Source organism: Aythya ferina, assembly GCF_964211825.1.
Source record: "Aythya ferina genome assembly, chromosome: 15".
NCBI classification, from domain to species: Eukaryota; Metazoa; Chordata; class Aves; order Anseriformes; family Anatidae; genus Aythya; species Aythya ferina.
In genome coordinates this window covers 7,532,391-7,547,551 of record NC_140314.1, presented here as the reverse complement: position 1 = coordinate 7,547,551, position 15,161 = coordinate 7,532,391, and the positions used below count along the sequence as shown (strand labels likewise).

The window sequence follows — 15,161 nt, the reverse complement described above, 5'->3', positions numbered from 1 at the left end:
TTTCAAGAAAATGTAAATGATCTGCAAATGAAATACAATTGTTTTTTACTTACACTAAAGCTGGTTTTCATTTGATAATTACTTCAAGCATTAATTTTGCATTTAACAATTAACTTACTGACATCACTGGTTAATGTTCAAAAAGAATAACTTATCCAGCATATTTACTTTTAATTAGTATTGTTCCCATTCATATCTCAAACACTTTTTTTCAAGAACAGTGCTTGTTTTTCAGAGAATGAACACACATAAAGCTGTTTCACCAGGTACTGGGGAGAGGGAGTATTGCATGTCAGAACAAAATTCTCTCTTATGTGAATCACAGTAGTTAGAAAATTGTCATTAAAAAAACAACTAAAAAGGTCTGTGACTTCTGTAGGACTAAGATTTGACCTAGGGGATTTTTTTTTTTTTTTTTTTTTTTTTTTTTTTTTTTTTGACTGCTCTTTTTTTATGGAGCACTGTGGCTGTGATGGTGGAGCTGTCCTCGTGCAGGTTCACATCTGCTGCTTCTCCCAGCTTTGTGGCTTTGATGGGCACACACGGAAACCACATCCAAGCGTCTGTAGCTGGCTTACGTTTGAGTGTGAATGTGCCAAGTACCATAAATACAGTCTCTGTGGAACGAGTTCAACATCTGCTAACAGGCAGTTTGAATCCATGATTTCACAAAGTAAAATAAACCCAAGGTAAAACGGTTACGCGGCCCGCGTAAGGCAGAAACAACCTCCTCCGGCCCTCCAGCGAGCACGAAGCCGGGCTCCCCTCAGCCCCGGACAAGGGGGCGGCCGCTCCCCTGAGGGCGGCACGGGCCGGGCCCACTCTAGGCTTTTCCTCGGGCGGCGGCGGGGCCTGGCCGGACTGGGCGCTGCAGTTGCTAAGGCTACTGCAGCCCCGGCCAAGGGGCGGCTGCGCGGGAGCGGGCGGCGGCCGTGAGGCGGCGGCGGCCCGGGGGGCCCTGCGGCTCTGCCCGCGCTCCGGGGGCTGCAGCCGGCCGCCATTTGGCGCCCGCTCGGGTCTTCCGCGCAGCCTGGGCGCCAATTGCTGTGGTAGTGCCTGCGGGGCTCAGGCGCCTGCTGGAGCCGGGCTGTGGTGAGAACATGGCGGGTGCTTGAGGCTGGCTCTGGCGGTTCCCGCCGCTGCAAAATGCGGCGTTGATTCTTGTATTACAGAGCAGCGGTGGCCCGTCTGTGAAAAGAGGAGTGGGATTTTTTTTTGTCATAGTGGCTGGGGAAGCTGTCCCAAAGCATTCGAGTAACAACTAGCAAAATAGCCTCTTTTTTCTTAAGCTGTAATGGGTTTTGTATGTTGTGGTTGTCTGCAGTTCAACAAAAACACGTTAAAATCCAAAATACTCTTGCAACTGTAACTTTAAAGAAGCCCACTAAACTGTCCTCTTAAAAGAAAAGGTGTTCAACTCTTCTACACGATTAAATCTAGACCCTAAAACTCCCCTAGTAAAGATGGACACCTCTCTGCATAGCAAAAATTGGTCTACTGACGATAGTGTTTTGTCAGTATTTGATGGATTTCATACAGGCAGACGTTGGTTCTGGTTAACCCTGCAGTCTGACTGCCACATGCTGAAAACACTTCTTTGAGGAATTACTCTTACAGCACTGATTTTAAATACCTGTATGAATGTATGTATATATTTAAGGAAAGATAATTTTTTCATGTAATTATCTGTGTTGCTTTTGTTTGTTTTTGCATCAGATATGGGCAAAAATCTTCACGTAAGAAGACAGTAGATATTTGGGAGGATAATAGATGTTGAGGCAATTCAGTAGTTATGGCAAAGGATAAGAAGAAAGATGTCAAGAAGTCAGAAAGGTCTGTACGTCCTTCTATTGCTGAACAAGGTGCCAGAACTGAGAGTGGTTCAATAAAGCTAACAGATTTACAGGAAGCACAGACAAGCGCAGCAGTATCAGATAAAGGTCCAGAGGAGGTAGAAGAACATCCAGTCCAAAATATTCCTCAATACTATGATGAGCCTGTTCTTACTCATCTTATTGTAAAAAGGTATGGTTGTTACAGATATATCAGTTAAATTGAGAATTCTCATTTAAGCATCTGTGGTGTACAGTGATACATATTTTTGTCATACAAATATGGATCAAATCCGTGATTTGAGGCAGCAAATGAGGTTATTCAGATCTAGTAGCCTTGACACCCTATAAAAGTGATACACATAGAAATTCTACTGCCTTCCTGGATCCTAGAGTGTTGCTGGCACTCGCTGCTTGCCACAAGTCTAATTCTTTAACCTTTGTTTAGATGTGGTGAAGTTTAGTCTAAATATATCAACATGTAGAAAAAATTTACCCACATCATTAATTTTCAGTTGTTGCTGCCTTTTAATGTGTAGGACTGTTCATACCCTTTACAAATATCCTGAACTGAGGGAGACAGATGAATGCCATTGTATAACAAATACTTTTGTAGTTCAAGGGAACTGTATGTAATGTTTCACATACTCACCAAGTTGCCTGGTTATAAGCTAATAAATGCTACCAGTATGATTTTATTTATTTTTTAATTGAAAATAAATTGGGTCTGTGGCAACGTGGTAACTGTGTCAAATACTACAGGGAGGATTATGAAAATTGGGAATTTTGTAGCTCTATTTTCTACACAAGATACAATAACTGACCTGTGTTCAAACCATGGTAAAACAGAAGTCATTTATTGTATGTCTGCCATAATTTAGGTGTATTGGTGACTTGAAATGTTCATCTTTAATTTGTTTTCCTTGTAGCTATGAAGGTGAAAAAGTCCATGGATTGTATGAGGGTGAAGGTGTTGCATATTTTGAGGGAGGAAACACATATAAGGTGAGTGTATAAATTAATTAAAAATAGTAGTGATGGATCAACTTATTTTTCTAGATCAAACAGGACGTTCCTCTTAATGTAGGTGGAGGTTGAGTGCTTAAAATGTGTAAGCATCGAAAGCTCTGTTGGTTTCTGGCATTAAAGCTTCATTGGCAGCTGGTAGTTGGAGATAATTTAATATGCTATTATTATGAAATTTTATAATCACTGTAAGCTTCAGTTGTGGTTGGAATAAATTTGCAAACAGTACTGTTCTTTCTTTTTAAAGGGCATGTTTTCTGAAGGATTTATGCATGGACAAGGGACTTACACATGGGCTGATGGAGTGAAGTATGAGGTAAAGTGCATTATACCTTGTGACTGAACACTGTTACAGCCGATTAGATGTGTAAATTTGAGGGAAGTAGTTACTTACATTGCAGTAATTGGTACAATACAGGTTGCAACTGCAGAACTGTGGTAGCGATTTCAGCCATAAATCTGAGTCCTCAGAGTTGGTTATATCTTCCTTGCGTTAAGGAGGAATAGTGAGTCAAATGTCTTAGTTTTTTAAATATTGTAATTTAATCTTTTAGGGAACATTTGTTAAGAATGTGCAGATGTTTAATGGATGCTATACATGGAGTGATGGCAGCTATTATGAAGGATCGATTGAGAATGGACTTAGGCATGGATTTGGCTTTTTCAGGAGCAGTACCCATCCAGTTTCTTATATTGGTTACTGGTATAAAGGCAAAAGACATGGAAAGGTAAATAAAAACACCAAATGAGAGCATAGTTTTGAGTGTGTACTTTCTAGAACATAATCCACTCTTGTGCAGGAATTTCCTAAAAATGTTTTGTGTCATTGCATGGTCTTATCCTACATAGAGATTCCTTTTTTTTTTTTTTTTTTTTTTTCCCAGAACCTTTTCTGAGGTTGTGAATAATAATTAAAACAACTGCGTTGGACTCTTGTTTGTAGTAGAAAGGATGAGTAGTCTGCCAAAAGAGTAATTGGTCTGTTGTGTGTTCTGTTAGTCCTTAACGCTGCTCCAATTATATGATGACAAAGCCAAAATTGATGACTGTATCCATAGCCACATTCTATCAGCAGTGCGTTACCACTTTCCACAAAGGATAAAGTGAACCCACCTCCCATCTGTGTTAGACAGACCAAGTGATGTTTTCTAAGTGTAGATGAATACTTAGGTATTGATTTAAATTGATGGTACTGTTTCTTTCAGGGTACCGTTTTTTATGATCGGGAGCACACCTCTTGGTATTCAGGTGACTGGGTAAATAACGTCAAAGAAGGATGGGGAATGAGATGGTAAAGATGATAACGCTTCTGTTCTTCATATTATTTATTTTGCATGTATTTTCATATGTTTTTTCCTATTATTTAAAGCAAGTGCAAGTGCTGCCATTTCATAGTAGTATGTACTTCCTGCAGTGGAAAAAATAACTGTACTAAGTGATTGACAGTAATAACGTAGACCTTCTCTATGAGTTATATTTTTATGTTAATGTATTTATACTTGTCCTGGTTATTGTCGAAACGATAAACTATAAAGATTAAATTATCTTGAATCAGCTTTAGTAAACCACAAATCAACATTTCAAAACAAAGGAACTAAATTGATCTGAACACATAGAGGTGCTTTCATGAATAAATGAATTATTTGCTCTAGTTTCATATAAAATAATATTTTTATTAGTTATGGCAAAGACTCTTTGGAGAAAAAAAGATCTGGTTAATATTTTTTTACAATGGTTTATTAATTAAAATTTGGTAAAGAGTGAGTATAGTCAAACCTGTGTATCCATGTCACAGTGAGCCAGCTTACAAACTAACACTAATATTTGACATTAAGACATGCTAAATTTATTAGCATTGAGGCTTTTCATAAACTGCTTCCATAAGACCCACTGAGAATTCAGTGTGAAATCTTAACATTTTTTTCTTTTTGCAGCTATAAGTCTGGCAATACCTATGAAGGTCAGTGGGAGAAAAATGTACGTCATGGAGGAGGAAGAATGAGGTGGTTGACAGATAATCAAGAGTATATTGGACAGTGGGTGTATGGCATACAGGTATTGATTTCTTCCCCAGCAACCTCTTTAGTTGAACATCTATCCTTTGCTCTGTTCAAACTAGATAGGGAGTTTTGTGCAAGATCAAAAGAGCATGGTATGATGTTGCTAGTTGAAATGGAGGAAATATGATGTTTGTTGTAAATTAATTCTCATGTTTGGAATATTCCCAATTTTAACGGCTTTTGACTTAATCTTACAAAATCATAATTTAATTTTGAAAAATTTTTTTTGATTATTAAGAATCTTATTTCACATTAGAAAAATTAAATTTTTGTGGCTGTACTTAGCGTGAGATAAGACTTTGGCCATGACTGTATGTGACAGTTTACTTGTGTCATCTGTAAAATATGAGACTTCACTGCTCCCTCTTGTAAAAATTTTATGATATAAGGAGATTTCTGGCATTTTCTGTTTCTTCTATATATTTTTCTATTGGAAAAAGAACAGGAGCCACTTCCTCTGTCTTTTTACTCTGCATAAAAGTTTCAAGGAGTCCAGCTTCTGGAACATCACGGCGCTGTGTGGCATGCTGTTCCTCACCTGGCTGTTCAGCATTACAGTTGAAAGGATTCAGATAGGAAGGATGTTTTTAGGAGTCCTGTTGGTAAAGTCTGCTTAAGTATATGTTCATTCAGTATATCCTCTGAATGCTTTTCCCACGCACATTTGTAGAACATAGTTCTATGTATGGTTTGAAGTACGACAGCTATTCACTGTGTGCGTTTATTTGTGAGATTTACCAGTAGCAACTCGTAGAGATGCCTACCTAGGTGGTCATCCTTTATAATAGGACAGGTAACAGAAGTAGCTCTTCTGGAGACTTTTTTAACCATGTGATTTTTTTCCAGCATGGATATGGCACCCACATATGGTTTCTGAAGAGAATGCCTGCATCTCAGTACCCTTTCAAAAATAAATACATAGGGAATTTTGTAAATGGGGAACGACATGGACGTGGGAGGTTCATCTATGCCAGTGGAGCAGTGTACAATGGTGAATGGGTTTGTAATAAGAAGCATGGCAAGGTGTGTATTGACAAGTAATGAGACAAAGCAAGAGAAAACACCAGATGAGTCTATTCTGATCTTGTATAGTGGATCTCGAGATTTCTGTACCAAAAACTACATTAAATTTGCATTGTGGATGGAATCCTAACATAAAGGACAGAGTCCACGGAGAGCAGTAGGAGCCTTTAAGGGACCTTGCTGGGCCACTGGTCTGACTCTATAGTTAGGTGTGTGTTATGTGTATAATGAAATATATTTCACTGTGGAGACTTTAAATTCAATTTGTGCATCTCGATTTTTGCAGCAGTTGGTCAGTGCTTTTATTTATGAGCTAATGGATTTCAAGCTATCCTTGCACAGAGATGTTCTCACTTTAGCAGATTGTTAAAAACAAACAAACAAAAAACTACTCAACCATGGGCACATTGACTTCAGTCTTTCTATATGGGTCTGTGTGGGGGGTGTTTTTTCAAAATACATTACAAAATAAAAAGGATATGTTGGCAATTCTTCATTTCATCAGTGTACTTTAATTAACAGATGACAAAATACTTTATAAAAGAGGGTATGAAAAATTCTTGTGCTTCATTTTATCTTGTATAATGCTGTATAACCAAGATTGTTTAAAAGGAGGTTTAATTGAGAGCATTAGTGTTATTTTTTCCCCGGTCTTCGATTACATAAGAAAATTAATCAATTACATCTGTCTGTAGGGCAAGTTTGTTTTCAAGAATGGGAATGTTTATGAAGGAGAGTTTATAGATGATAATATGGTAGGATATCCTGCTTTTCAAGTGGGTGAAATGAATGCACAAGAGTTGAATGCCATTTGCACAGGAAGTCATTTTGGCACTGGTAAGTAACTTAAGAACACGAATTCTACCCAATTCAGATCTTGTTGCTCTTTCTTCTATAATGTGAAGCTGTTCATACTAATTCAAGAGCCAGACCTATTTCTTTGAAGAACTTTGATGAAGACAGACATTATTTTAATACTTTTTGCTTTAATTTAAAAGTTATTTTAATATTCTTTTGCTCCTATTCTCGTTTCTAGTGTGTGACAGTGACACATCCACACTGCATCTTCTTATGGTTTTGGAACACTGTTTAGAAGTTTCATAGCAAATTTAATATCTGCCTTTTCTTTGTTAGTGGTTGGATTTGAAAAAAAATATACTTTAATGGTTATGCTGTTGATTATGAAATATGTACTGTTCACCGTAAAGGAGTCTGCTTTTCTCTGAAGTCAGTAAAACAAGAGGGAATAATGTACAGTTTCTTTTACTTGTGTGTATTTAATTTCATTTTGTTTCTGATTTATTTACTTGTATGTTAGAAACCATTGAAATCATTAACAACTCAGAAAATCCTTCTACTCTGGGATCAGATATTGAATTAGATATATCTTCACTACTTGACTTGTTGCCAGGGGAAGAGAGACAGGAAGAAATGAAACAAGTAAGAGCCTACTATCTAGTATTTCCATTTTTTTTCTACAGTGAGATTCATGTTATTTCTAGTTGACATATATTAGCCTAATTCTTTTCTTTCAATAATTTTTCAAAAATCTGAAGGCTGTGAAAAAAGAAAAGCACAAATAATGAATGCACTGTATTGACTCTTACCGAGCAGCTACTAGAAAACAATAAAAAATACGTTAGCATTCTTAAGGGCACTCAGCAACTACTTGCAGTTACTGGGAGGATTGTCTGCTAGCAGACAGAGACAAATTTATTTTTATCAGTCACCAAAAAATATGCATTTTAACTTCATTTGAATAATGCTCTGCTGAGCCCTTAGCCAGGAATTTAGAAGATCAGAAGCATTACATGCTCCATGTGAGCTGCTTCCTTCTTTCTGTGAGACTGTTCTGAAAACATACCCTGCTTTATTTAGGTAGAATTTGCTGTGTTGAGACATATTACAGAACTGAGAAGAATTTACAGTTTCTACAGCAGCTTAGGCTGTGACGATGCTCATGACAACACCTTCCTTATGACTAGGCTCCAGTTTTGGAGATTTCTGAAGGACTGCCAGCTTCATCACTCCAACATAACTCTCGCTGAAATGGATCGAATATTGAGTGGTTTGTATTTCCGTTGATTAGGATACAGAATCTAGGTATTTTAATAGTAAGCTATGGAGAGTGGGAGTGGCAGGCTCTACTCATAGGTAAGTGGCGCAAAGGAAGTTCCTCTGTGCTTGTGAATTTTCAGTGAATGTATTAGCAGTTTTACAAGCACTTCAGGTACTTAGGTGGGAGAAATGCAAAATTAAAATACCACTTAAAAGTTGTTCTATGGAGACAGACATCTGTATAAAAATGTTTTCACCCCTGGTCTTGTTGCTACAGTTACACATAACTTTAAGAAGTCTGAGAAGAACTGGTAGAAGACAAAAATCTTTCATATTTTTGTTAAGTGCTCTTATCTCAAGTTTGCATGTAGTTTTTTGTTGTTTTTTTTTTTTTTCTTCCATAGAGTCAGTTTATGAGTCAGCTCCATTTAGACCCAGACTGTGCCTTTGTTATAAAGACACACTGCAGTGTCCCCAGTGTGTGAAGGGATTAACTCCAACTTCACTTCCCCTTCTATTTGCATATGCTGAGGGGATGAATTTTTAGAAAGAGAAATGATAAGGTATAGATATAGGTGGACTGTGCTCCCTTGCCCTGCTTATTTGGAAGTGATGCTGTGTCTTGTCTGATTCTTCCAGGAGTGTTGTTTCACTGCGATAGGTAGAGACGGAGAGGATAAGAAAGCTATAAGCTCAATACAGTTATAAAGCATTTGAATGTACATGATAGCAATAGATGTTATTTTTTCAATTTTTTTTTTAGGTGATAAAACACCACTTGAGGAGATACATTCTCCATATGAGACTTTACTCTTCAGAACGTTTTTATCTCGCCTTATTCATCTAGCATTTCATATCTATCATAAGGAGCACAAGTAAGTTTCACCTTTCAGTGAAATTTATTTCAGCATAATGTTTGATTCTTCCCAGACAAGGACTTCTTCCTCTCATTTCATTCTGCTTTTCCCAGGACGCAGGCTTGCCTTTGCACTCTTGATTATTCATTCTTTCTGTTGCCTGTTCTGATACTGGGAAAAATATCCCGGTAACCAATACTGGAACTATTAACGAAGTAGTACTAGCTGTGGTATTGCAGAAACCAAATATTAGTGCTTTTGGAGGTGGTTGTATGGGTGAAATGCTTTCTTTTCTTTTTTTTTTTTTTTTTTAAACTAGTCTATATAAATTGTAGCAAATATTTCTGAAGTGCAAGGTAGACTGTAGAATTTCAGTGGGCTTTTGATCCTACGACATGAGTGTGTTTTTGAAATTTCTACTTAATGTTTTTTGCATTAATTAAATGACATTTTCATATTGAACAGAAATAAATGTGAATCTTCTCTCCTTGGTTCTATATGAGGGAGTCATAATTCAAGATGGTTTTGGGAAGGACTTCTACCAAGAGTCCTGAAATTCACTGAAGAGTGTCCAAGAAAAATCTGTTGTAAAACTTTTACAGGATAAATGTACTTTTTTTAAAAACATAATAATAAAAAAAAAAAACTTTAATTTTACATTCTGTGCAAAGGAAAAAATGTAATTTTTGTTTTCGCCTGTAGGGACAAAGGTCCTTATCTGAGTAAGTGTTTTGTAGAAATGGTGTCTAGGAATGTTATTCCCACTGCATGTCATATCCAGGGTAAGTAATATTTTGGATATTCTTCTGTACTGTGTAAAATTCATTTAATATTACATACATCACAATTTTCTGGTAACTGTTGTTTTTTCCCAATTCATTTTTACAGGTATCTTGTTTTCTGAACAGCGTCGTACGGTTTTTGTCCTGAGCTACATAGACAAATGCTGGGAAATACACAGAACTTTTTGTAGACCAAATACTAAATCTCCATTTGAACCCACAATGAAAATGAGGCAGTTCCTTTGGATGCTGAATGTAACCTATTTTTGTTATTTTGTGTGATTAGGTGCACTTTTTTCAGTTTTTATAAGCATTTAAAAAATTCTCCCTGTGACTTCTGCACAGTTGAAAAAATATGAGTATTGCTGTTTGTACAAACTGTCCAACAGATGTTACAGTTGTTACATGGAAATTTATGTTCCCTTCACAGGATTGCCTTCTGATTTCTTACTTGATTATTTCAAATAATCAAATCTTAGACATATGTTTTGAGGGAATATAAATGTTTTTGCTGTTTTTTCATTTTCCTCCCATAAAACATATATGCTGAAATGTAATACTGTTAGAACTCAAAAATTGGGAACTTTTGAAATAACAAAATAAGGAATTTTAATAAGGTACTAATTTAATTTACTGCATCGTGGTCATGAGATTCTTTACTAAAATTCAGGAATCCAGGGACAGACATAGATTGCACTGAAGCTATGGAACAATTTCCATTGATATAACTGTGTTTTGAGTCCCTTTCACTGTTTAAATCCAAGCCTTTTTTCTTTTCCTTGAAATTTTCTAATTAAAACTATCAGATGGTAAAATTGTAATGTTAAATATTCTTATTTTTGAGCTTTCTCAAGTTCTTAACACTGTTTTTTTGAATTCCCAGAAAAATTACTGTTGACTTCTGTTGATCCAGAATTTCAATCAATCATTATTTGTGTTGTGGAAGTATCATTTGAAACCAATGGAAATTTCGATACAGGCTTTAAGGGGAATTGGATTAGGTTCATATGGGAATGCCTTAAGTGCTGTTAACATGTAATATTTAATCTTACACAGGATTTTAAACTTCTCAGCAAACAGTTAACTGCTTCAAGACTTGTGGAAATACTCGTCAAAGATGGTCCATCTCTACATGACAGCAGTAGTATCAACCTGGAGCAGGAGGTATGTTCGTTGCTACAGGAACAATTAAAATTAATTTTAGAAAATGTTGCAAACAGTTTCCCTTCTGCCAGAATGGGAAGAAAATGTAATTTATTATGACAAAAAATGAGCACAAAATTTGTAATATTTTTATCTTCTGTTGTTTTGTGCCTGTATCTTCTAATACAGCTCAAGTAACTCCATGTTTTGCTTATTATATTGCCTTTGGTATAGTCTCAGCATACCTGTGCACTGATCACAGAGATAACACCGTAAAAGTATTGTAACACAGAGGGCGAAATACTTGGTTAGTGATGCATGAGGTGTCACCAAGAGTCACTATCCACTGAGGAATGGTAGATGACTCTTGAGCTATGAGCTGGGATGCCATAGAGGGCCTTCACCCTTAAAGAACTAGCTCTTATCCAGTGAGAATCTATTGTAAATGACATAATTGAATAAGACTGAATATGATTTGAATATGATTTTAAACAGTATTTGATAAAGTGAGAGTACAGTGTATAAGCATTAATAAAGGATTCATTATACATCCATTCTTGGTCTCTCTGGAAGCATCATGTACAATTAAACATTTTAAGTAATGCCAATAATTTTATGTTATTGCTCAGGGAGAAATTTCTTGTAGCTCCAGATACAGCAAAAATCTATTCAGTATTTTATTTTAATGAGATTTGTATAAGGCATAAGACAGTATATTACTGACTGAATTTTTCAATTTAATTTTCATTTTTTTCTTCAAAAGAAGGGATGTTTGAGTAGATACATGAAGCAGGCGATGCTTTGTGAACAATCAGTTTTTGAGTTCTTTGTTTGCTCAGACACATTTATCTGTGATGAAAGGATTTGTGAAAATTAATGAATTAATAACTGTATTTTGTTTTACTCTAGTTGGTTTTTCTTGAATTTGTTGAAGCTCTTCTCGATTGTGCGCTGGTGTATGTTACCAATGATGTGATTAAAGAGCAGGTAGATCGTGATAATCAGAAGAAAAGTAACTCCAGAGTTGAGGTTTTCTCCAAGAAAACCACAAATGTTTCTCTGTGTCCAGAATATTCTCTCTCCCAGGTAAAGTTAATACAGACCTGATAAATGTATGTCCACTTAGAAGGCAAAGTCAGGCCCTGCAAAGCCTGAACATAGAAACCAAATTCCTCTTTTTGCATAAACACTCATTTTATTGGATTCTTCTGCTTTTTCTGTTTGTTGGTACCTTAGATTGCATTATCAGTATAGACAGTATAAAGAGGCTTGCACATTTTCATAGGTAATTATAAATACACGTAAAATACTTTCAAGTTTTCCAGTGTTCAAAGGGGAATTGATAAGTGGGTTGACTGGTGGAGGACATGCCTCTCCTGCTCTAAGTGGGATGTCTAAAATTGCTATGTAAGAATGGCCTTGAAGCTATTGGACATGACAGGACCTGCGCATTCCCAGAGGTTATGCTGTACTCCTCTTTTTGCTAATCTTTTGAGTAAGGATTCTGTAGGTTGTAAGATGCTGCCTATGACACTCATGTAATTTAGGGACACAGGGTAATTGAAAGCAAGACTTATTATGAGTTATGCACAAGATTAAAATATTTTCTATTAAATTGCAGAGAATTCAGAAACTGAATTCAGTCTCTAAGTACGTAGTGCTGCTGAACATCACCTTTTCCCATTCTCTGTCCATTTTTTGCTCTCCTGTGTAATGTTATTACCTTGCATTACTGCAAGTAGTCATGCAGTAGCACAGTGAAACAGGCCAATTAAACTAGCTAATTTTCACAGACTAATAGAAAAATCTTCATTTAAAATGTATTGAATATCTTGTTCACTTTTTACTAGTACGCTTACAGCAGAAGCATAATGGGTACAGACATAAACGATGACATTTCTGAGGCAGTTGAGTTCAACAGTTCCTCATGGTTGTCTTCAAGCAAAAGTGTCATATCACAAGATGACATAAAGAAGCATGAGGTACATAAAAAGCCTATACTGAAAGTTGAGGGTTTGCCATTCATGGGTGATAGAGAAGCCAAGGTAGTTACATGTTTTGAAAGGGGCAAGAATTTCACCTAATATTAAAATGTGTTCCTTTGCTTGAATGCATACAAGTGGGATATTTCTACTGCTAACAAAGCATTTGTTCCTACACATACTCTTAGCTATTTTTATTTAGGATATTCGTTGGTATTTTCTACATAAACTAAAGCAGAAGCCAGTGGTGAATAAAGCGACGTGTGTTATCTGTATTACCATGGTGGGGAGTTAGAGGGTGAGAAGTGGGCAAAGAGATTTAGTAGCACTGGAGAAAGTAACTGTAACATACTTCCAAAAAACACTTCTCAGATTTCTTCTGGCAGTTTTTTCAATATCACCACCTTTACAGTTTTGCACCCACTGAGGCTGTATTCTTTTAACCGTGGGTAGAATCAGATAGTGAAGTAAAGATAACTGAATATGATTATGGTGAGATTCTTAATGTTCCAAGAACAAAAATGTTCTGTTTAATGTCTGAGATTCTAGGGTAAGATACTAAGGATTAGTCAGAGAATTTAAAAAATTCCTGACTTACAATGAAATAAAATATACCAACACTTTGAAAATGGAACCATGTTTGACCTGAGCTATCGTGAGACTTTTGCTTTCACTTGTCTGAAGAGTGGTATCATTGGGATACAGTAAAAGCTTGTGATTACAGCAGGGAAGATTTCAAAGGATCCTTCTCAGATACACTTTTAAATAATGGTCTTCTCTTTTCACTGAATGTAGTTCCTGTAGTATATTCCTATAGCCAGAAATAGATGACTAATAGAATGTAGCACAATGTATATAAGAACAGAGGTGCATGTCTAAGAGCAGGAGCTTTTGTTCTCTGTACTTGTGTCTTTCCCTTACTCTGAAATAGGATAATCCTAATTCCCCGGCCATTGTCAAAGCAAAGTGTTGTGACTGTTTTGCTAATATTTGAATGTGTGAAACACTATTGTAAGTTAAATGTTTTGAAATAGGCATAATTGAAGAATGTATTTGGTTAGGAGAGTGCTTTGGGGGTAGATATTTGCATGATCCAAATGGACAATATAATTTCAATATTTTTTTTGAACACAAGACAAAGCATTTAGTAACTGAATTTAAAACTTCTTGCCAGCCACTGAGACCCAGTGAAGACAGAGGGCAGTCTCTGCAAGAATTTCTAATGGGTGAGTACTGTAGTTAACCACAAGCATCTATAGGCAGCTACAAATTTAAAGACGATTAAAACAGTAGTTAATTGTTGAAACACTTGGATGTATTGTAATTATGGAGGGTAGTGGCATTCAGTTCTGTAATTATGACAAGGTTTACCTCTCCATGTTTAGCTTCCAAAACATGTTATGCTCAGTTAGCTGGGCAAGTTTGAATCTGTTCTGTGCTTTTTAAAACAAAACAAAACAAGAAATCCTCAGAGGCTTTTTTAAAGTTAAATTCTTACTGGTCTGTCCCACTCTTGTGTATGGAAGCAGGAGATTGAACTCTGCACTGTGTATTCATTATAAACAATCCTTTAATTGGTACGGAAGTGTTTCGACCACTAAACAAGCCTGAAGGTTGATGATGATCTGTATTTGTTTTTGCTGAAGATCAAAACAAATATTTAATACAGAGAATTGCAGATTGAGTCATTTTATTTTTTCTATGTTTGCAGTACCAGATCCTGTCCTCCCATTCCACACAAGTCATGGAGAAGTCAAAGCTGTTTGTTCGTTGTCCAGCTGGGATACAGACAAAGGACAAGATCTCTTTCCAGCAGTGGAACTGACAGGTAAAGCAATCCTACTGTCTTAAGATGAACATGCACACACACACACCCCTCACAGCTCCTCAGTTGTGAAATATTATTTGTATATGCAGATTTCAGCTTGTCACAAGAGGGCAGTAAATGAACATTAATTCTGGAGGAAATTTTTTGAAGAAAAAATTTAAGAGAGTTATTTTAAAGGAAGTGTAACTTAATTGAGAATTTAAAGTAAAAAACTTAAATATTATTTCCACAATTTTAAAATGCCACATCTTATCTGTAGGGCAACTGTAAATTTTAGTTTTTATTTACTGTATGGGAAGCTCAATCTTGGATAAATAAAATATATTATGGCTATTTCTTGCATCTTTTACTTATTAAAAGAATTATTATTGTATATTCAGGAATGGCATGCCACCATTATCTGGGTTAAAATGTTTTGTGTTATGACAGTCCAGCATTCACGCAGAAGAAAAACTGCTAAGAGCATTTTCATATAAAGCCTACTAACTTTCTTGTTACTCACCTTTTTATAACATCACCCTTCTGGCTGGCAAGCAGGTCTCATTAGGGTTGTTCTTTTGTTAACTTGTT

General features: G+C 36.2%; 1 protein-coding gene across 5 annotated transcripts in view; it reads left to right on the top strand.

Annotated features, from left to right (window-relative positions):
* The first annotated feature begins 889 nt into the window (after positions 1–889).
* Positions 890–15,161, top strand: part of RSPH10B (radial spoke head 10 homolog B) — a 26,461-nt gene continuing 12,189 nt past the window's right edge. For 2 of the 5 annotated variants that reach the window (XM_084536534.1, XM_084536535.1), the window contains exons 1-19: positions 892–1,092; positions 1,717–2,025; positions 2,762–2,837; positions 3,106–3,174; positions 3,413–3,586; positions 4,064–4,149; positions 4,793–4,913; positions 5,765–5,941; positions 6,637–6,778; positions 7,260–7,381; positions 7,820–8,009; positions 8,763–8,874; positions 9,559–9,638; positions 9,745–9,893; positions 10,695–10,802; positions 11,691–11,867; positions 12,632–12,763; positions 13,938–13,989; positions 14,475–14,591. In XM_084536534.1, coding sequence (XP_084392660.1) covers positions 1,793–2,025; positions 2,762–2,837; positions 3,106–3,174; positions 3,413–3,586; positions 4,064–4,149; positions 4,793–4,913; positions 5,765–5,941; positions 6,637–6,778; positions 7,260–7,381; positions 7,820–8,009; positions 8,763–8,874; positions 9,559–9,638; positions 9,745–9,893; positions 10,695–10,802; positions 11,691–11,867; positions 12,632–12,763; positions 13,938–13,989; positions 14,475–14,591 — 2,317 coding nt within the window. In that variant the 5' untranslated portion in view covers positions 892–1,092; positions 1,717–1,792. Of the gene's footprint in view, positions 1,093–1,224; positions 2,026–2,761; positions 2,838–3,105; positions 3,175–3,412; positions 3,587–4,063; positions 4,150–4,792; positions 4,914–5,764; positions 5,942–6,636; positions 6,779–7,259; positions 7,382–7,819; positions 8,010–8,762; positions 8,875–9,558; positions 9,639–9,744; positions 9,894–10,694; positions 10,803–11,690; positions 11,868–12,631; positions 12,764–13,937; positions 13,990–14,474; positions 14,592–15,161 lie in introns of those variants that run through there. The other 3 variants (XM_084536536.1, XM_084536532.1, XM_084536533.1) reach the window with 3 other exon arrangements.